General features: G+C 39.4%; 1 protein-coding gene across 1 annotated transcript in view; it reads right to left on the minus strand.

Annotated features, from left to right (window-relative positions):
* LOC125462409 (uncharacterized) overlaps positions 1–22,802 on the minus strand; it is a 320,685-nt gene that overhangs the window by 238,684 nt on the left and 59,199 nt on the right. The window contains exons 29-38 of the mRNA XM_059654215.1: positions 21,724–21,844; positions 20,313–20,398; positions 18,849–18,975; positions 16,106–16,296; positions 15,006–15,093; positions 12,743–12,863; positions 9,279–9,451; positions 6,805–6,951; positions 4,423–4,550; positions 1,628–1,761 (exon numbers count right to left, since the gene is read on the minus strand). Of these exons, the coding sequence (XP_059510198.1) occupies positions 1,628–1,761; positions 4,423–4,550; positions 6,805–6,951; positions 9,279–9,451; positions 12,743–12,863; positions 15,006–15,093; positions 16,106–16,296; positions 18,849–18,975; positions 20,313–20,398; positions 21,724–21,844 (1,316 nt within the window). The remainder of the gene's footprint in view (positions 1–1,627; positions 1,762–4,422; positions 4,551–6,804; positions 6,952–9,278; positions 9,452–12,742; positions 12,864–15,005; positions 15,094–16,105; positions 16,297–18,848; positions 18,976–20,312; positions 20,399–21,723; positions 21,845–22,802) is intronic.

Genomic DNA, 22,802 nt, shown 5'->3' on the forward strand with positions numbered 1-22,802 from the left:
AACCCAGTCTTAATCGAATTCAGTGAGTCAGCTGACACTGCTCTCTGAGCATCATCTGGACAAGTTTTTGAGTGGGCAATTGCATGGAAGGTGAAATATAATACCGAAAAAATGTAAGGTATCTACTTTAGCAACAACAGTAGGACGGCAGATTATCATCTGCGTGGTGATAGTTTAAGAAAGGGAGAACTGCAGTGGAGTACACCAACCACTGAGCGTAAGCACACGCTACTGTGGGCAATGAAGAAAGTAAATGGTATGTTGGTCTTCATAGCAAGAAGGTTCGAGTATAGAACAGGGATGTCTTGCTGCAATTGTGCAGGGCCTTGGTGAGACCTCACCTGGAGTATAGCGTACAATTTTGATCTCCTTATCTGAGGAAAGATGTTCTGGCTGTGGAGGGACTGCAACCAATGTTTACCAAACTGATTCCTTCGATTGGATCGGTTATGACTAAATTCACTGGAGTTTCAAAGAATCACAGGTGATCATTTCAACAAGACTAGACAGGACAAACACAGGAAGGTGTTCCCAATGGCAATGGGGAGTCCAGAACCAGGGGTCACTGTTTACAACATAGGTAATTTAAGACCAAGCTGAGAAGAAATTTCTTCATCTAGACAGTAGTGAGCCTGTGGAATTCATTACCACAGCAAGTAATTGAGGCCAATACATTGAATGTTTTCAAAAAGGAGTAAGATACAGTTGTCAGGGCCAAGGGATCAATGGATATGGGAAGAAAGTGGGACTGAATTGGATGATCAGCCAGTGTCACGGTATATTGCACAGACTCGAAAGACTGAATGGCCCACTCCCGCCCATTTGTTTTCTATGCTACAATGAAATCACCTGGAAATTGAGAGTTGCAGGCCCCAGTGCCTTGTTTTTGAGGCCGAATCTCTGGGTTCAAGTCCTATTCCAGGACTTGATGGTCAAGCAAGGTGCATTCATAACACAGGCAAGAAGGTTCAGTATTAACTAGCAAATCCTTTTAACACAACATTGACGGCAGGAAGAGCTGGCCAAACATGTGACAGAAAGAATTTGATGAGTCTTCCATCACTGTCCATAGTTCCAGGCTACACCATACACGTGGAAGTGCATATTGCCAAAGCACCCCTGACTCATCACAGGGCTGGGTGGCTCCATAGCAATAGATAAGAAAAAATAGATAGATGGATGGATAGATAGATAGATAGATTGCCAGATAGATAGGTAGATCGATCGATAGATAAAGCAATGATGTAAATATCTTAGCAAGATTTGAATTTTTTTAAATCTGAAAATGTTATATATAACCTCATTGTCTCAAAGTAATGTCAATATTGGCAAATAAATTTATAAGACACTTTTCTATGCAATATTTTGAGTTTTCTTTTTTAATCAAACTGTTGGGGCAAGTTAGAACACACCTCTGGAGAAGTTAAGACTTGATCATTGATATTCTGGCCCAAAGGTGTTGCACTACGACTATCCCACATTTCTAACATTCACTTCAGGCAAATAACAACTTCTAGTAGAATAGAGGAGAAAGGAATGCATCTGAACTCTACAAGCATTACGAGTTGCTGTTGATTGTTATTTCTAAGCTTAAAGGTGAATAACACACAAGCATTTGTTCATTTACCTAGATATGGCCTCAGTAGTTGAAAGTAGGGTATAGGGCTGCTTTGCTGAGATCTCAATGCGAAGGATGCTTGGTGGTACAACAGATTTTTCTGTGACTGTGTACACGTTGAAAGATCCAGTGCTCCTGCATCCCTGCAAAAGAACACTTACAGCATCAGGCTTTATTCTCGGCTCACGCTTTTTAAACCAAGTTCCACATTTCAATTCAAATGTATTAAGGTACCACTTCCTAAGCAATGTATAACACAATCAAGGACACGCAGACTTGATACAGTATATACCATCATATGGATGCCAGCAGAATTCATTGGTAGATTGTTTGAAGAAACTAAAACAAAAATGACCACTATCGTTTAGACTAATAAAATTTCCACGCAATTAAATTGAGGCATACAACTTTGAATGTTTTGCTTCTCAAGAATGCTTCTTCACATCGGTATTCGCCAAAGAGGAAGAAATGGATCATGCTAATTTAATAGATGGGTCTGTTGATATTCTAAGGCGCATCGATATTAAGGAAGAGGAAGTGTTGGGCATTTTGAAAAACATTCTAATGCAGAAGCAGCAAAGGCACTGCAATGTGTTGACACAAGGGAAAATCGAAATTGTCAAACCTAGATAAAATGTACCTCTTCAGGCAATTACTTGATGCTATTTTTAAGGGACTTAAAATGACCCATTTATTCTGGCTCTCTGTTTCCTGTTCATTAGTCAATCCCTTAGTCTTTCTGTGCTCATTTATCCTGTGCAGCAGTACTTTATGAGGAACTTGATCAAGTGTACTTGCATTTCCAAAAGATGTATCTACTGCTTCCCCTTTATCCACACTGCTCATCTTGTCCTCAAAAAACTCTAGTACATTTGTCTCACATGATTTCATCTTCATAAAAGAATGTTGACTCTAACTGATTGCATTATAATTTCTAAACGATCTGTAACTACCTTCTTAACCTTTCTTCCAATGACTAGTTAGACTAACGAGTGTAATTTTTTTCTTTATCCCCCATCAAGTATGGGGGTTACAAACAGCCGACACCTTTCCGTAATCTCAGGAAGTTTCGAAAATTACAATCAATTCATCCATTATGCCTGCAATCACTTCTTTTTATTTTACATGAAGTCCATTCCAATGATACAGCTTTCTCTTTACACTGTGCTGGCGTTAATGCTGTATTTCTCCCAACTCAGTCTTTGAATCACGCGTTCAGCTCTCTGACCATATTTAAGCAATGCCAATTTGCTCATGGTTCAGGTGGTAGATTATCATCTGTGTGGTTCTACATTTTAATTTTGTGCCTGGCTGCTCACACCTCCCCAGGAAAGCCTCTTTCTTAGTCCTTCTTATATCTTTGGTACCCAAATGGACCATGACAACTGGATTCTCTGATCCCATTCTAGCCTCCTCCTCCCTGAGGAGTCCTTAACTATGGCATCATACAGACAAAACGGCCTTCAGGATTCACACACTCAGTTGCAGAAAGCAGGATCTGTCCGCTAACTGTACTGTCCCCTATCACACATCGATTTACTACTTCCACCTTGATGGCCCACTGCACCATTGTACTATGGTCAATTTGCTTGCTCGTCTCCTATTCTCATTCACAAAGAACGTTGAACCTACTGGGAAATTGCGAGAGCTGAGACTCCTCCATTGCTACTTTCTGGATGCCCCATTTAGAGTCACAACTCCTTTCCCTTGCTACAGGCCAAATCTGAAGTTTTGTCTACTGTAACAAGGTGCACTAGTAACTAAAGAGCTGCTTGAAGTACTGCAGTGTCAGCAAATCTATTTCATCAACTCTGAGCCACAATCTTTGAACTGCAGTCATTAAATGCAGAGTTGGTTACCATGGAACACATTGGTGTTCACTATTATACACAAGTTACAGCTGCAAGACAAAAACTGCCTTGCAATCTTTATTGTGTTTCATTTAGCTGACTCAATTTCAATTTTAGAGTTTTTGGTCAAGTGTTCACTGCAAATATTCCACGTGGATTAACGTTTAAGTATAGGTTTCAACTACTGTTCACATTTCGAGGATTAGATCTTTAATATTCAACAAGCAATTACCTATCAGCTGACCTAATTAAAACCTTTGAACACACAGCAACTTCTAGAGGCTGTGCAACAATTATCTAAGGCAGAATCTTCCTCCCCCTCTATACCACATTCCCAGGTTGGTACCTATACCATGTCACACTCAGTCTTTGTCTCAAATTGTGCTTTCAAACTCCTCATCTTCCAAAGCTCTCATGGCCTTCTTACTTGTAAGTTAGCTCTAGTCCTACATCCTGGCTCTCATTTTCCATTATTCTGATTCAGATCAATTGTGAAATCTCCATATAAACAAAAGTAAAATAATGCACGTGATGAAAGTCAGAAACAAAAACAGAACATGCTGGAGAAACCCAGCAAGTTTGGCATCATCTGTGGTTAAGAAACAGAGTGAACCTTTTAAGTCAAATATGTCTCTACTTCAAAATCTCTTCATCAGATAATTGTAAAATCCTCTCCACTTTTCTCCGCAATCAATCGTAGACTATCTTGTCTCCATATCTCAGTTCTCTCCCAAAACCTCTCCATTTTATCACATCATTTCCTAATTTTAAAGGATTTATTATTATGCATTTTCTTAATCTAGCCTTTAATCACCACCTTAATTCCCTGAAACCTCAGCTAGAGTTTGAACTCCAACTGTAAAGTATCTTGTAAGACTGTGTTCAGTAAAATCTGCAACATGAATGGAAAACGGTGAGATCAGTAAATTCGCAAAAGGAAGATTCAACACTTACGTTAAATTTGAAATTGTTACCAACAGGCTTTCATTCAGAAGGCATAGATTTGGACCACCAATAACTTTTACAGAAACAGCATTCAGAACTCCACCCAATTGAAGATATCTTTCAATGATAGATTTCACCTATCAAAGGAAATTTAAAGTACAATTCAGAAGGCATTTTACCAAGTGGAGCGTATACATTATTTTTTGAGATTGCTGGCCTTTCCCAAATATATATCTGTATAAAATTTCAATATTTTCCTAAAATTGCATTGACATCAATCTAAATAAAAGTTGGAAGGGATGTAAATTGAAGAGATATCAATTTGTTGTCATTCCTGCACTTTTGAGTATTTTGAGTTATACATCAGTGGAGAAATTAATTCTTCATCATTCTGCTTGGGCTCAGTTCAAGTCCATGCTCAGAGATGAACGACATTAAAGAAATAGAAACAGGAACAGGTCAAATGCCCTTTGAGATCACTCTGTTATTCAGTAACAGCATGGCTGAACTTGCAAATTAGCTCCACTTTCCCATCCGTTTCCCATATCCATTTCCTGGCTAAGTGTTCTAGTCAGTTTGCCGTAGGCTTAAAAGAAAACTTCAGTCAGTGACTGAGCATTCACAACCTATAGGATAGAGAATTCCAAACATTCATAACCCTCTAACAGAAGAAATATCTCCCTTTGTCATTCCTGAAGTTGCTGGGCCCCTAATCCAGCAAATCAAGGCTCTAAAACTAAGACTAGAAGCCTTTCAGCTCTTATCCTGTCAAGAAGGTCCTTAAGAATTTTATACAATTTAATGGGGGCATTTCTCATTCTCCAGGGAATGTAGGCCTATTACACTTCATCAGTCCAGTCATGCCATAAATCAATCTACTGAATATTTATATGAATGAAAGTAAATATATCCTTAGATAAGAACAAAACCGTACACATTATTCTCACAAAGCCTTGTATATCTCCATGAAACTTTCTTATTCCTGTATGTCAGCCCTCTTGCAATCTGTTTCTAAACTGCTTGCTATTTCAATCTACCATTGAGTGTCAGTTAGCTCAGTTGTCTGGACAGTTGATTAACTGTGCAAAGCAGCACTAATTCCCATGTTAGCTGAAGTTGCCATGAAGGGCACTCCTTCTCTATTTCTCCCCTTTATCAACTTCTTGGTCATTCTTTTTGATTTTTAAAACCATCATCAGTCTCCTGCCTACAACTTTATCTAACAACATTGTGAACATCTTTCTTTAATCTAATATTATCTTAAAATTCTCTCGTAAGCCACTTTTCCAGTGGGGTATTTATAGCTTAGGGAATGTCTATTCTCTTAGAAATGTGAATTATTTCTTTAAATGATTGCTGTTACTTTTCTATCATCATAGCTTTTAAATTGTGCACGTCAGTCTACCTGAGCCCTTATACAAATGTAATAGGCCTTAAATTTACAAATTTAGGGTTGGACTTAACCACACACCTCTCAAATGCAACATGAAATTCTATCAGATTATGAATTGCCCATCTCAGAGGATCTCTTATAAGATCACAATTTCATCCTGTCTTATTGCACAATAGTTTCTTATGCAAGAATACTCAAATCTCACTACTTCATTAAGCATACTATAGAGCTGTATTTCCTAGATTATCCAAATGAAGTGAAATGCTGGAGGTTATGGCAAATTTGAAAATTGAGGTTATGACAAGTTTGCGAAGTGAGTGCAAACAACAGCCTCTTTATTTTGTTATTAATATTGGTAAACTTTGGAAATAATGTCATCATAAAAGGACACAGACGCCGGTGAGGACAGATCCCAGAAATTCCAAATGGCTTGCTTCTCCAGCAGATGGGCTGTTAGGCAGGAGTGCGACTCCTTTTCTGCACTCACCCAAAATCCTAAGGTTTTCACAGGGTCAAGAGGCTGTGTCTTAGAGACATGCAGCTTGTAAGAGTAGCTCATATGTTATTCCAGTGGGGATGCAAAACATTTCGGCCAGTGTCATCCAAATGTCAAGTGTTAACTTTTTACTCAGTTCCTGGTCCCATCCTGGTGTTATGTTCTCTAAATGGCAATAAGAATCGCTGATATCATGACCCCTACATCAGGAAAACTTGCAGAATTTCCTAGGAGACCTAACGTCTACCAGGGTCATCTACAGAATGACAAAACAGCCGAAGTGAGGGTTAATAGCCCTCTTTCAGGTTTACCCCTTGAGGCTAGAAAGGAACACAATGCCTGCAGTAAAACATTGCATCCCTACTTCCTCAATGCTTGCGCAAGTTACATTAATTCTGTTCGCAAAACTAGCTGGAGTCAAATATCAAATTTTCTTGCAAACAAAATTCTGAGTTGAACAGATGATCAATATTTTACTTAATATTCTCCTGGTTTCCCCTACCATTGGACTTTCCAATTTCTGCATCATTAGTGTAGAAAGTGTCACAACCTCGGTGATATTCCAAAGACTGATGTCTGCTACATTAAACACAGTCGATATGTTCCCCAGCAGTTGAATCTGGCTTTCTGGTAGCCCACTGGGGTATATCTGTTTCAGGAAATACAAAATAACATATTTCAGCAACTGAATGAGAGAAGTCCTAACAAAGTAAAACTTAATTTTTTGCCGCATTTCTAAAACTCTGTAGTCAGACTGACTCAATATCTGTTTGTTACACTGTTCGTATACTATCCTAACAAATGAACCTGAAACAGATATGTAAGAGATGGCGGATTTTGGCTGAAATATTTCCTGAGGCACACAACCTAAATAACAAGAGGGCATTAAAATATTTAATTCAGTGTAAGTTCATACATAACGATAAACAAAATAAAAGCAAATTCTGCCTAGGAAGATAGTAGAATTTGATTCAATACAAATCCGGGATTAAGGGCCTAATGATGACTGTGAATCCATTGTCATTTGTCAGAAAAACCCATCTGGTTCACCAGTGTCCTTTAGGGAAGGAAACTGCCATCCTTACCTGGTCTGTCCTACATGTGACTCCGGACCCACAGCCAGCAATACCCTTGTCCCATGAATTAATAAAAAAAATTAAAGCGAGTGGAAACAAAGGAGAAACAAATGAGTCAGAATAAAAACGTAAAATATGTAATTATTAATGTAAAATGTTTCCATGGGCAGAAATGAAATGTGAACTTTAATCTTTCATACAATTCATAGAGACTGGGAAACAAACAGCAAATGCAGAGGTGACATCCTGCAATGTATTGATAAAAATACGATATTCGATTAAGTGAGGAATAGGGACAAATGCAGGTACCTTTACAGAAGTTTTGGAAATATAAATTGGATTGACAAAACAAGCAAGTACAGGGTTGAACATTACACCACAGCTTTGAAATTCTATGCTGTGTCTGAGTGGGCAGAAAGATGAAGTTGAGGCTGGCTCTTTACATAATTGCTTCCACTTTGCAGATTTTAAAGTGGAAGCAAGTTTAGTTGGTAGAAGTCGTAATGTTAGAGAGGGAGCTGGAGATCGTGGCAGCAGCTGCCAAGTTAACAGGCTAAGTGGAAAGACAGAATTGGATGTCATCAGACTTAATACAAGATTCGAGAGAGCAACACTAAAAGGGAAACACAAACAGCACACCAGATAGAATAAAGGTGACTGCATGCGCTGAGTAGAGAAAATGATAAATGGTGCAACAGATTGCAGTGAGATAACCAACAGCAGAGCTTAATGGGTGCTCTGAAGAAAATAAACATTTAGAGAGCATAGTAATTGGCAAACCCACCAGCTAGTTTCTGCCTCTGTCAGAATACTGAAAAGGCATTACCAAAGTCAAAAATTACATTCTATGTGACAGTCATCATTGTTCCTCTTCGACTGGGTCTTTAGCATAGTTAAGCATACAATCCTCCACTTAGTTCCCTCTCATTATCCAGCTGGATGGGACCGCCCTCATCTCCAAATATTAAATCGTAAATAATCACTTGCAATAGTTTCTTTTTCCATTCTTCTCCATTGCTACTCTGAATTCCTCTGAAACCTATACTGCGCCCTCTTCTACTTCTCACCCAAATACACCCTCCCAAGGTGACATAATCTGAAAACATATCACATTCCATAGTGCTGACAACACCCAACTGTACCTCAGATCCATTTTCTACATTTTCCAATTGGATCTAAATTGTCAGACTGCTTGTCTGACATCCAGCGGTGGATGACTAGAAAATTACCTCCAATTAAATAGTGGAAAAACCAAAAGCAAACTGTCATTTGTATCCACACAAACTCTATTCCCAAATCCCCAAAATAATGCTGCTAACTGGCCATTGTTTGAGATTGAACCGAAGTATTTGTAACCTTGGCATCCTACAGACCCTGAGATTTCACTTCCAATCCTCTCCATCATCCAGCCCATCTACTTCAAACACCGGAATATTGCTTTCGCAGTGCCTCTAGACTTGATTATTCCAATATTCTCCATGTGGTTACCATCTTGACTCATCATGAACTTCAGTTCATCTAAGACTCTGCTGTCAGCACCAGAATTCACTTCAAGTCATCTTTACCCATCACCCTATGGTCACTGACCTATAACTCTTGTTCCGAAAATGCCTCAACTTACAAATCAGCATTCTTGCCTTTAGCTTCGTGGCTCTTATCTCCCTGGTCTCAGTTAATACTATTAGGGGTCAGAGTTAATACAGGAAACACTTAAAAGATGAATGGAGGTTTCCATTCAATTTTAGCCCTCACAATATAATTTAACCATTTCACATGAACCTTTTCAATGATTTCTTTTAAGTTTAAATCAGACCTTTTACCTTGTAAAGTATGAATTACCATGATTTATAACAAAGATTATGTTCACTTTGCTGTGAAAGTGCCACACCCCATTTGTTACCTGTATTAGTCTGTTTTTCAGAACTTCCAGCTGAGCAGGGTCAAACACAAGAGCTCCCAGTTGGAGCACATTGTCTTTCAGCACACGGTCACTCAAACAGAGGTCTAAATTGGTTGTATCATAGATTGCGGGGGTCAGATCATCAATGGACTCTGCTGCTAATCTTGTACAGTCTGAAAGTATAAAGAAACGGCATTTCAGTTTCCTGATTAACCTTAATATTCAACAAAGCTATTTTCAACACGGTTATTGCTCAGTGAACAAATTGTTGAAAAAATACGGAAGAAAAAAGTCTTGCATTTATAGTACTTTTCAGGGCCTCAAGACATCCCAAACACTTTATGGTCAATGACTTATTTTTGGTGAATGCTGCAATGTAGGAAACACAGCAAAACTCCCAAAACAACCATGTGTCAACGACTAATCATTACTGTTTCCCCAGATGTTGATTGAATAGTAAGTACTAGTCAAGTTGTTGGTAAAGTGTTGGAAAAGGTTATAAGGGATAGGATTTATAATCATCTAGAAAAGAATAAATTGATTAGGGATAGTCAGCACGGTTTTGTGAAAGGAAGGTCGTGCCTCACAAACCTTGTTGAGTTCTTTGAGAAGGTGACCAAACAGGTAGGTGAGAGTAAACTGGTTGATGTGGTGCATATGGATTTCAGCAAGGCGTTCGATAAGGTTCCCCACAGTAGGCTATTGTACAAAATGCAGAGGAATGGGATTGTGGGAGATATAGCAGTTTGGATCGGAAATTGGCTGGCTGAAAGAGGACAGAGGGTGGTAGTTGATGGGAAATGATCATCCTGGAGAGCAGGTACTAGTGGTGTACCGCAAGGGTCGGTGTTGGGTCCACTGCTGTTTGACATTTTTATAAATGACCTGGATGAGGGCATAGAAGGATGGGTTAGTAAATTTGCAGACGACACTAAGGTCGGTGGAGTTGTGGATAGTGACGAAGGATGCTGTAGGTTGCAGAGAGACATAGATAAGCTGCAGAGCTGGGCTGAGAGGTGGCAAATGGAGTTTAATGCAGACAAGTGTGATGTGATGCACTTTGGTAGGAGTAACCGGAAGGCAAAGTACTGGGCTAATGGTAAGATTCTTAGTAGTATAGATGAACAGAGAGATCTCGGTGTCCAAGTACACAGATCCTTGAAAGTTGCCACCCAGGTTGACAGGGCTGTTAAGAAGGCATACAGTGTTTTAGCTTTTATTAATAGAGGGATCGAGTGCCGGAACCAAGAGGTTATGGTGAAGCTGTACAAAACTATGGTGCGGCCGCACTTGGAGTATTGCGTACGGTTCTGGTCACCGCATTATAAGAAGGATGTGGAAGCTTTGGAAAGGGTGCAGAGGAGATTTACTAGGATGTTGCCTGGTATGGAGGGAAGGTCTTACGAGGAAAGGCTGAAGGACTTGAGGCTGTTTTCATTAGAGAGAAGAAAGTTGAGAGGTGACTTAATTGAAACATATAAAATAATCAGAGGGTTAGATAGGGTGGATAGGGAAAGCCTTTTTCCTAGGATGGTGACGGCGAGCACAAGGGGGCACAGCTTTAAACTGAGGGGTGAAAGAGAAGGGACAGATGTCAGAGATAGTTTCTTTACTCAGAGAGTAGTAAGGGAATGGAACGCTTTGCCTGCAATGGTAGTAGATTCGCCAACTTTAGGTATATTTAAGTCGTCATTGGATAAGCATATGGACGTACATGGAATAGTGTAGGTTAGATGGGCTTGAGATCGGTATGACAGGTCGGCACAAGGGCCTGTACTGTGCTGTAATGTTTTATGTTCTATTTTCTAAGACAGCGAGGATAACTCCCTGCTCTTTTTCAAAATATTGTCATGGGGTCATTTAAGGCCACATAAGTGGTTAGATGCAACATTGTTTTGTCAGCTGTACCAAACCTCACAGGACTACAATGCCAACATTGAATCATGAAACAAATGCGAAATCTTTCCTACTAATCTGCACACATGCTGATGTGTGTTTTTGCAAACAGTAGAAGAGTTATGCTGGTCACCAGTGATCTTAAAGAAAGCTGTTCACAAAGATCTATTGAGCACTGCAGTATACAGTTAATCTTTCCCAATATTTTCGAGTTGGATGATCAACCATGATCGTGATGAATGGCAGAACAAGGTCAATGGGCCAAATGGCCTCCTCCTGATCCTATCTTCTATGTTTCTATTAATGTATTTCTGGCACTAACTATAGGGAATCTCTGGTAACTAGCAACAGTAATACAATATGACAGGGTAAGAAAACAATTCTGACAGACAGCTCACTGGCATGTGTCATTCACCGCCTATAATATTACAGTAAGTTGGTATATCTTAAACAAACTTCTAATAAAAATGATTATCATTATTATAAAAGGCAGAGAGAATTTTCATCATAGAATGGAGATATCTAACATTCCACAAATGACAAAAATGTAGCCATTCAGAAGTAAGTACATTTTTCAGCAGCGGTTATGACTTTATACATATTGAAAACAAAATTGTATTTCTTTTAACAAGGCATAACAGTCTCAACGTGTTTTGCAGGGGGACTTATAATATAATAAGTTCACATTAAGTCAGTAATTTCAGATTAATTTCCATCTGTAACAACTTCAACAGCATACCTTTTGGAGGACCAAGGAATCATTGATAACAACATAGATCCCTGCATTTAACCACACATGTGAGGACAGCAGAAGACATTGCAAGGTTCACAGTGTAATGTTAACAGTTTCATCACGAACACCACTGCAAAATCCAGGCTATTGGTAACAATTCATTCAATGTAACTTGGGTTAGCACAAAGTCCATGAAGCGTAAGTAGCCAACTAAATTATTTCAGGCAATTTAGAGTTATAGATTCACACACAGTAACAAAGAGGGCCGTTCAGCATATCGATTTTACAGCATCTGTCTTGGAGGAACTCAGTCAGTACCATTTCCTTGTTCTACCCCTATAACCTTACAAGTTTAATGCTTTCAAATGCCTCATCCAAATTCTTTCCAAAATCACTGATCAATTTTCCTCCACCACCTTGCAGCATTCCAAGCGGGAGACCATTACACTCTGTTTAACCTGCCCCCACCTCTTTCCCAAAGCCTTCAATTTGTCTTCCCTAGCCCTTCCACTTACAACTAATGGGAATAGGTGTTCCATGTCTACATTATCCAAACTTATCCCAAGGTTGAAACCACTTCTCAGACTTTTTGAGCATGGGAAAATAGCCATATTTCAAAAGGCCTCAAGATTCAAGGTAGAACATTTTCCTATCCTCAAAGTAAATTCTTCTTCCTAACAGTTAGTTGGATTCACAAAGCACTCTGCCAGACTAATGTTTACTCATGGACTTGAAACTGACAGCAGGGAAATATTTGCTCCACATGTGAGTTTAGTCTCTATATGCATAACATTATCTTGCCAAACACTGTTGTGTACATGGACCGATTACGTACTTGCTAAGTTGTCCGAACCTCTTCTTAGGTTGAGCTGATTTATAAATACAAGCATTTCACTGGGTGGTGTGAATGTCTTCACTTTCTTGATGAATCTTGGGAGAGCTTGTTTAAGGACGTCCTGCACAGAGCACAATAATTGAAAAATGTTCCAGAATTAATACCTAGTCATATGCATGCCCCGATTAACGACTGATGCAATTGGCTCGGAGCCTCAATGAGAACTGTATCCCAAGGTAATGAGTGACTGTTACACAGCTATCTTATCCTGCTACATATAAAACCAATATCACAAGCTTGTGGGGGGAAGCAGCAGGTGTGCAGAGGGTTCTCACTGAAGGAATCATGCCAAATGCAGTACTTTCTAGCAAATATACATTCCTGCATAAGCCTTTGCATCAAGCACAGCTTCATATAGAAACCAGCGGATCTTTTATCTCCAAATGGTAAACTGCCTGTAGGTGCCAGTTGGCCACGGATGTTGAAATGAGAGTCAAGGTAAGAAATGCCAGGGACTTCTCAAAGTTGACACTATTTTGCCAATCATGGCATGTTTAATATTAAGCCAAAATTACTGCTTTTCAGTAAGTTGAACCTTTAACAGATTATGTATGTTGACAGTATGCACTGTCAGGGAATGCCAAACACTGGAGTCACCAGGTTTCATCCTTCTTAGCTGATGCAGCTTTTGTTGTCATGTTCAAATTAACCATCCCCCTAAGGCTCAGATATGACCTGGGGCAATGATAGTGACTGGCCTTCTTAACATATGCTACGGATCTCAAGGGAGACTTACTGTTACTTCAGGAGAAAGGAAATCTGCATGCAGGCCATGTTGTTTAGCCTCTTTTCTGGGTGGGAGGAGGGATCAGAGCACTGTTGGAGGGAGGTGGGGGGGGAGTGACAGTTTGCAGGCTTATCTGCCCATGACTTAGCTGAAACTGACCCAGCGGCAGGGACCTGTGGGTCAGTCGAAGAGTGAAGGTGGATGACAGTCATCCTCAGATGTGTCAATGCACAGATCTCCCATACTAGGATCTGCAGATGCTGGAAATCTGAAAAAGACAGAAGGTTCTGGAAAAACCCAACAGGTCTGGTAGCATCTGTGAACAGAATACAGAGCTAACATTTTCAGTCCAGTGACCCTTGTTCAGAAGTTCTGCTGAGTTTTTCCAGCAATTTTTGTTTTTGGTATAGATTCCCCACAATCATTTCTGTCTATAGGAGAGGCCAAAAACATATTTTACAGTGGGTGAGGTGGATTAGTCTGTAAGTCGTTAATGATTGATAGTCTACTATTTCTGGAACATGGTTTTTCCAGTTTGCTTGCATTACAGTTCATGTTTCAGATAATGTGAGATGTGAGTCAGTTTGTGAAAAGCATTTTTCACAGTGAACAGAAATAATAGTATTATCAAAATCAAACGGTAACATTATAACACGTGAGGTCCAAATCAAGATTTATTGTACATGAGTGGCAGATCTTAACATTTACCTGGTCATTATGTGAAACATTGTAAATTTATTTGTGAAAAATCTTTGGGACTTAATCTCCTCCATACAATTTTCTAGAAAGAGCGAGAAGTCAACATTTTCCTGAACATATTTAAATTACAACAGGAAAGGATGAGTCTTATCCTTAAAGTATTTTGAAAACAGTTTGAAAACACTGAAAACAGATTTATATTTTACCAAACTTCTTTTACTCATGGTTCAGCTTTATCATAATGCTTCACGCACACAAATAAAAAGATCTTTCAAATAAAGCCAAAATATAGTTTGACATTGGAGATATGAAATAAACAAAATGCTGGAGAAGCTCAGCAGATCTGGTAGTATATGTAGAGACGGAAAAACAGAGTTAATGTTTCAAGTCCAGAATGACTTCTTCAGAACTCTTGAACACCTCAATTCTGAAGAAGACCTTGAAATATTAACTCTGCTTCTCTGACCACTTGCAGACCTGCTGAGTTTCTCCTTTACCTTCAGTTCTTATTCCAGATAAAGTATTCTTCTGATATAAGAATACTGTTCAATAAAAAGCTAAAAATGCATATCCATATGCGTGAATTAGTATTGTTTTCAGTTAATTTTGTGTGAACAGCTGCAAAATAGTCCCTGTAAAGACTCAAAAATAGGCATTTGAGATGAAAGGCAATCAGAAACTGAGGCAAATGAGAGATCAGAAGAAAGGTTCAGTAAAACGGGCTTTATAGACTCATGAACTTAACTTAGGGCTTGATTTTCAATGACTACAGCATACCCTGTTTACTTGACTCCATGTGTCAGTCAAGGCTAAAGGAAGATTTCCAAGCTCTCCGATTGTAGATGACGACCAAGATGAAGGAGTGCTGCAGATAAATAAAATCTGAATTAGAGAACACATTTCTATTGGTGGCGGTTTCATTATGAATGCCTGGTGGAGATTTCTACCGTAAAAATGGCTCCCTGCAGAAATTTTCTTGAAATTATTCCTTCAGAATTGCAACAGTGTTCCGACCCACTTGAAATGACCACAGTACTGCCTGCAATGGCCATCCGACCTACAAATTAAGTTAGTGCAAAGTGATCACCAGTTGGCATTGGCCAGGAATTACTGAGAACCTATGTCATCCTGTGTTTTTGCTCTGTAAACAGTGTGGCATAAAAATTATGCCTATATTCTATTCTTGCCATTTGTAATGTTATTTGATACAATTAAGGAGGAAAATTTAAATCTTCCATTCCATAACATGCAACTGAAGGATGAAGGGAAAGAAATTCAAATTAATTGCAGAGATAGCAAGAACTGCAGATGCTGGAGTCAGAGATAACACAGTGTGGACCTGGGGGAACGCAGCAGGTCAGACAACATCTGGGGAGCTGGAAAGTCAATATTTTGGGACAGGACTCATGTTCTTCAGTTCTGAAGCAGGGTCCTGACAAAAACCAAGTATTCAGGTTACACACATCCAATTTTCCCTCGGATAGAGTAAAGCAACCACTGGAGGACAATCAAAAAATCTTCAATAAATTCCACTTAAAGCCAAATTTCTGTTTAAGTAGGAACTCCTTATATACTCCACAAAACAACTGCAGGAGACTACTGGCCTCCTCTTGCTCCAGCACTATTTTATTTTCGTATCTGCCTTTCACCCACCCCCACCAGTAGATCTTTCTCCATTGCAACCAAAATAATTCATCAGGCCATGATCAGTGAGCTGCATTGGGATCATTTGGCACACGAGTTCAATTCCAACGAAGTCTGATACATAACTACCCATATTGATGCTAGCAGGCACATATCAGGGCAATTAATCCTCTGCTTAATTGCCCACTTTTGAGGAAAAGGCCAATTTCTGGTCAATACAGTTTCAAACTCACCCATAGATGCTGGATCCACCTTGGAGCAGAGTTTCAATGGCTCTCTTCTGATCCTCTCTGAATGAGGTACAAGTCTTCAATGCCTCCAAGATGGAAAGATCAGATTCTTTGATGACTGAACCCTCAAGGTCACATACCAAACCTCCCAGTACTGCAATATTCTCTTTGGTCAGATTTCTGCTATTAATTCCCTGCAGTTGAATCAAGAGAATAGTATTAACACATTGGTGGAATAACATTTCTTTTCCACACAAACACAATTAAATTTATAAGGCTGATGAAGACAACATTTGTATGAAATAAAAAGTCCATCATTCATCAACGTTAAAAAGATTACTGAAAGCTCCATTTTGCTGAGTCAGGAAATCACATTTGCTTGGTTACCATTGAAATGCAACAATCAAGGTACATTTCAGTTTTGAAATGACCTATTTTAGGAGTTTGGACATAGGGTTTAGTTAAGGGTAAGGGTTCTAACAGAAAATGAATCGAAACATGGGATTGTATGACTTAGTTTTAACACCAGTCCAGATGGTAGCTAGGTAATTCTCAGATGAATTCTCCATCTTAATTCAATGCACAGAGATTGATGCACACTGACAAAACTCAGCTCTGTTCAAGTTCTAACAAGAAATGGGATGGAAGGTGCACACTTTGCTTAAATAACCTATTGGGCAAATTGTTCTTTTCTCAGAAAGCCAAAATTGTTTTCCTCACATCCAGAAGAGAGAGTGAGAGACACAGAGAGAGAAAACACATGTGTGTATATTTGTGGGCATATTTAGAACAAAGTGCATTCATACACTGAGATAACAAGGTGTAGAGCTGGATGAACAGGAGGCCAAGCAGCATCAGAGGAGCAGGAAGGCTGACGTTTCGGGCCAAGACCCTCCTTCCTAGGCTCCTCTGATGCTGCTTGGCCTGCTGTGTTCATCCAGCTCTATACCTTGTTATCTCAGATTCTCCAGCATCTGTAGTTCCTACTATCTCTGCATTCATATACTACTGACTGCGTAGGACTTCTTCCATCTTAATTGACTAAGGTTGTTTTGTTAATCAACTAGTACTTGTCTTTATTAGAAAACTTAGCTCCTGTATGTTGTCTGTTAAAACTGGATGTAAGAGCATAAGATGTTGGAGCAGAAGAAAAAAAGTTAACCAAAACCCAAATGATTACCTCTCACCTCCCAGAGTTGAAACCAGGGTCTAGGAAAGCTGATGTAATTGAAGTAACAGCACAAGTATTGACCTTGGAAGAAGAGCAATGTAAACCAAAGGGTGAATTGATGGAGTTAGCAAGAATTTTTCACTGAAGATTGAACCAGAAAACTTTGAACCCAAGAAAAAAAGGCTCCAATCGGCAAAACAATTTCGAGACAGAACATTCCAGTGGGAGCAAAAGGAAAAGGAAATGTCACTTCAGGGAGGGAAGAAAAATGAAATAGAATTTATGAAGTCAGAGCTAGAATTTAAAGCAAGGGAAAAAGATCATAGATCTCTGCAGTGTGGGAGCAGGCCATTCGGGGATGTTGACTAACGACTGCACAAAGTTCAGCACCATTCACAACTCCTCAGGTACTGAAGGAGTCCACTTCCTTATGTAGCAATACCTTGACAATATCCAGGCTTGGACTGTTAAATAGCAAGTCACATTCACTCCACCCAAGTGCCAGACAATGGCCATCCACCTTTGATGTTCAATGGCCTTAACATTGCTAAATCCCCCACTATCTACATCGAGGCGGTTACCACTGACCCCAGAAACTGAATGGAACTAGCCATTATAAACACAATGGCTACAAGGGCAGGTCTGAGATTAAGAACTTTGCAGTGATTAACTCATTTCTTAACTTTCAAAAGCCTAAGTTACTATCTACAGACAGGAGTGTAATGGAATACTCTCCATTTTCCCCAATGAGTATAACTCCAACAATACCCGAGGCGCTGAATACAACCTGGACAATGTAGCATTCCAACCATTACCATCAATATTCACTCACTCCATCACAGGACACAACATCTGCAGTGTGTGCCATGCACTGCAATCAAAAGTGAAGGTTCTTTCAACAACACCTTCCAAAGCTGCAAACTCCACCACCTAACGGACAAGAAGTCAATGCATGGGAGTGCAGCTGCCTGCAAGTTCCTCTCCAAGCCATACTCCATTACCAGAACGCAAGAGCTAGGAGCAGGAGTCAGCAAACAGCCCCTTGTGTCTGCTCTGCCATTTAGTACAATCTTGACCGATATATCTCAGTCTTAACTCCACTTCCCTACAAGGTTCCCATAGCCCTCTAACCCATTGCTAATTATAAATGTCAACTACCTCTACTTAAATCTATTCAACCTCCGCACTCTAGTGTAGTGAATTCTACAAATTCGCAACACTTTTAGAACAGTAATTCCTTCTCAATTCTGTACTAAATCTGCCTCCTCTTCACCTAAAATGATGACCTGTGACATCCTGACAGGGAATTATAGTACTGTTACTTCACTGCCAGAAGGTCGAAATTCTGGAACTCTCTTCCTAACAGCACTGTGAGTGTACTTATCCTCCAACAGCAGTTCACAAAGATGGTTCACCACTACCTTTTCAATTAGGGAAGGGCACTGAATGCTGACCCGGTCATGTCCTGTAATATCACAATAATAGCAGTTTGCAATTAATGGAAGGGTGAGACTATTGTCCATCAGTCATCCAGAATATGGATGCTATCACTCCCTAGTTGCACATTTTCCTTACCAAACAGGTTTTGGCATCTTCCAACAGATTTTGTCTTCTTAACGATCCTTTCGGTAAGAGACGAATGTTTGATTTTCCGACACCTTTGAAGAATGACTCACAGTTTCGAGATGTTCTGTTCTTGGAGCTTCAATGTGAAAAATTTGAATTACATTGATTGTATGTAATGAGAACTTCTTTTTTAATTGCTAGAAACACTCAGGACATTACTTTCTGTCAGAATAAGAGGGTGTCAATTTAAATTTTTGAAAATTAACGTTTTAAAAAAAAACTTGCATATTCATAATGACAGGTACATACGTCTATAGGAACAACTGTAGACTGCTCAGCAAATTCTACGATCAAGAAAATTTTGACTAATCTGTGAAATAACTTAATATGTACACTTTTGTTCTGTTTCCTTTGATTTTTGATTGACAAAAAATGATAAATCTCAGATCTAAAACTGACGTAGTATCAACTGTCATTTGGAGAACAGAGATCACAATCTTTACAGACATTTGTATATAACGGACTTCCTATTTTCGGTTCTGAAAGTCCTGACTGATAATTTTAACAGTGTTCACCCTACTCCTCAGCTCTCAGGCCTGTGTAAATAGCGCAAATTTCCATACCCCCATTTGAGCCTTTTGAAAACTTGATTTCCCTGTCTGTATCTTGAAGATTATCTCTGTGTACCGTCTCTGCAGCTGTCACATTGCATTCCTCGCTCTGTTCTATTACCCTAATGCATTTTGTATGCTTTGAACTGCTGGTATTGCTCACAAAACAAAACTTTTCACTGTGTCTAGGTGCACATGGCAATAATAAATCGAATCAAATCAAAATTAAATCATCCCTAATTTTTTGAATTCCATGTAATAAACCCTAGTTTGTTTAATATCTCCTTGTAGCTTAGACCTTGGAGCTAGGTGTCATTCTGAATGTCATTCAAATCTTCCCTGCTGTCTCTCCAAGTCCAATATGTCCTCTCTCCAGTATTTTAGCTATCATTTTAAAATGAAATCTGTCAGACATGAGCTAACCTTTAGACATCCACATTAAATGAAAAATTTAAGGTATTGGTCGTGCTCTTGATTATAGGAGCAAGCCATTTCCTAATGACAGATAAAAAATAACTTATCCATAATTGCCTGGCTTCCCTACAGAAAATAGGGAAACAAGGACAATTTTTAAATCTAAAAAATGGTTACTTAATTAAGAATATTTTGCAGAATTATAATTCCCACATTTTGCATTCGATCTATACAACCTGGTTTTTCATGTTTTCTCTATCTAGTTTGCAAGGCTTTATTCTTTTTCTACACATTAACTTGCATAACATAGCGGACAAAAATTTTAAGTCATACTCCTCGAACTTCCACGACAATTATTTCAAAGTTAAGATTAATAAGAGGCCAAGGTAGGAGAATCAGATTGCAAACAGTGCAACCTTGTCAAGCCTTTCTCCTCCTGGAGACTTACTTAAAATAAAGCAAAACATCTACAGGCAACTTGTCTTTGTCTGGCACATTTCCTTTCGAGGTTAGTCGAAAAAACATGCAACTGAGCTGTAAAACAAAACAGGAAATTAATAGTTACTAAAAAAAAAACCATCTAGACTGTCCAACATTGACCCAACAATCTAAGTGTGACTTGTACCTTCTCCTGATTAGATGGAAACCAATGATTAAAATTTTGGCTTCTTGGATCCTGACTTACATGTAGTGCTGTTTCAAATGCTTCGAATGGTAATGTCAAGAATCAGAGCACTAACAGTGCAACATGGGTTCCTAAGCAGTGATACTAGAAAGATTTACCAAACTGCAGTTGTTCTATTAAAAGCATTATAACATTTATCAACAATAGTAGGGCTTGTAAACAAAAACAAGTTGTACTATTAAAGAAAAACGTAACTTCACTTTAGGTCATAGAGTCATAGAGACACACAGCATGGCAAGGGACCCTTTGGTCCAACTAGTCCACACCAACTGTGTTCCTATAATAAACCAGTCCCACCTGCCTGCATTTGGCCCATATCCCTCCAAACCTTTCCTATTCATGTACCTGTCCACGTTTTACATGTTGCAATTGTACCCGAATCCACTATCTCTTCTGGCATGTCATTCCATATATGTACTTCTGTGTTAAAGAAGTTGCCCCTCTTGTCCTTTTTAAAACTTACCCCATCACCTTAAAAATACGCTCCTTAGTTTTGAAGTCCTCCACTTTCGGAAAAAGACCCTTGCTATTCACCTTATCTATGCCCTTCAGAATTTTATAAACCTCCGTGAGGTCACCCTTCAATTTCCTAGGGTCCAACCTATCCAGCCAATTTTTATAACTCAAACCCTCACCTGAGCATAGTTTCCATTTAGTTATCACTAAATTCCAAGACATAGGTGAAGCTGGAGCCCTTAATTGTGAGGAACAGACCCTCCCACGTACACTAGTATTTACTGCACTACCAGAAATGCTGGTAATGCTGAATATGCCCATTAGTATTTTAATGAGAGTGGACACACCATCTGACATATTACTTGCACTCAAAGTCTTAGCAACACTTTTAATTTCCATAATGTACTGGAGGGTTTGGGTGCACAGGAAATGTTAATCACCCACTTTTTTCCAAAAATGTAAGAAGAATGTTCTTGGGGATAGAAAGTAATGAGGTCAATGTTTGAATGTTGAGTAAAAGAATATATGAGCGTTTGGAACATCCAGCGCTGGCCAAACATACCAAGTTGAGTATTGCTAACAGGTACTGTCTCAATCCCCAGTCTGTCAAGCAAGTCACTTTGACAGTTAATTTTTACTCTGAAATCAACTCGAAGTTAATGGTCAATGAATATAGTTAGGGTTTCTTCCCAACAGGATTTTTAATGAATGACCTCACCTGACTTTCATCAAGCATAGCCCCCTTCCCCTTCATTGCTTGAACGAGCTGAAGAAAATTTGTAAAATTCAGATCTTTGACTGCACCACAACTGAAACCTTGCAGAACTGAAGGTGAGAATCTGGAACAGACAAAAACATTGTCAACCCAATTGAATATTTCACTTCCTTCATACAGGAATTAGCTTGTTTGGCTTTACAGCTTCTGCACTCGAAGCTCGTGATTGAAGCAGCTATTGTAAGATTGCACATTTACAGACATTTTACAAATTTATTCAGGAGATGTGGGCTTCGCTGACTCAGCCAGCATTTACTGATCATTCCTTGTTGCCAAAAGAAGGTGATGGTGAGCTGCTTTCTCGGACCACTGCACTCTGTCCAGTGTAAGTGGACCCACAATGACATTAGGGCTGGAATTCCAGGACTTTGGTCCAGTGACATGGACAGAATGTTAACATATTCTCAAGTACAGATATTGGGTGCTTTGGAGGGGAACCTTTAGGTGGTGATATTCCCATTGCCCCTATCCATCTAGATGGTGGTGGTCATAGGCATGTAAGGTGCTGTCTGAGAAATGTTGGTGAATTTCTGTAGCGCATATAGTAGATGATGCACACTGCTGCCACTGTGCAGTGGTGGTGAGGGAATGCATGTTTTTGTACTGGTGCTAATCCAGCAGCTGCTTTTTTCTGGACGGTGTCAAGCTTCTGAACAGTTATTGGAGCTACACCCATCCAGGGAAGTGAAGATTATTTCATCACACTCCTGACTTGTGCTTTGTGGATGATGGTCAGGAGTCAACTGAGTTTCTTACTGCAAGATTCCTAACCTCCAAACTGCTCTTGTAGCCATTGGCTAGTCAATTAATTTCTGGTGTATGGTAACCCCCAGAATGTTCATAGTGGACAATTCAGCGATGGTAACACCATTGAATACCAAGGGGCAATTCTCTTTTTTTAGGAGATGGTGATTGCCTGGCATCTGTGTGTTGCACAAGTTAATTGCCACTTGCCGGTTTAAGCCTGCATTTGAGCATGGACCATTTCAGTGGTCTCAGTATTTTCACCACGTTCTCTTTTA

The sequence above is a fragment of the Stegostoma tigrinum genome, chromosome 23 (assembly GCF_030684315.1).
Source record: "Stegostoma tigrinum isolate sSteTig4 chromosome 23, sSteTig4.hap1, whole genome shotgun sequence".
NCBI lineage: Eukaryota > Metazoa > Chordata > Chondrichthyes > Orectolobiformes > Stegostomatidae > Stegostoma > Stegostoma tigrinum.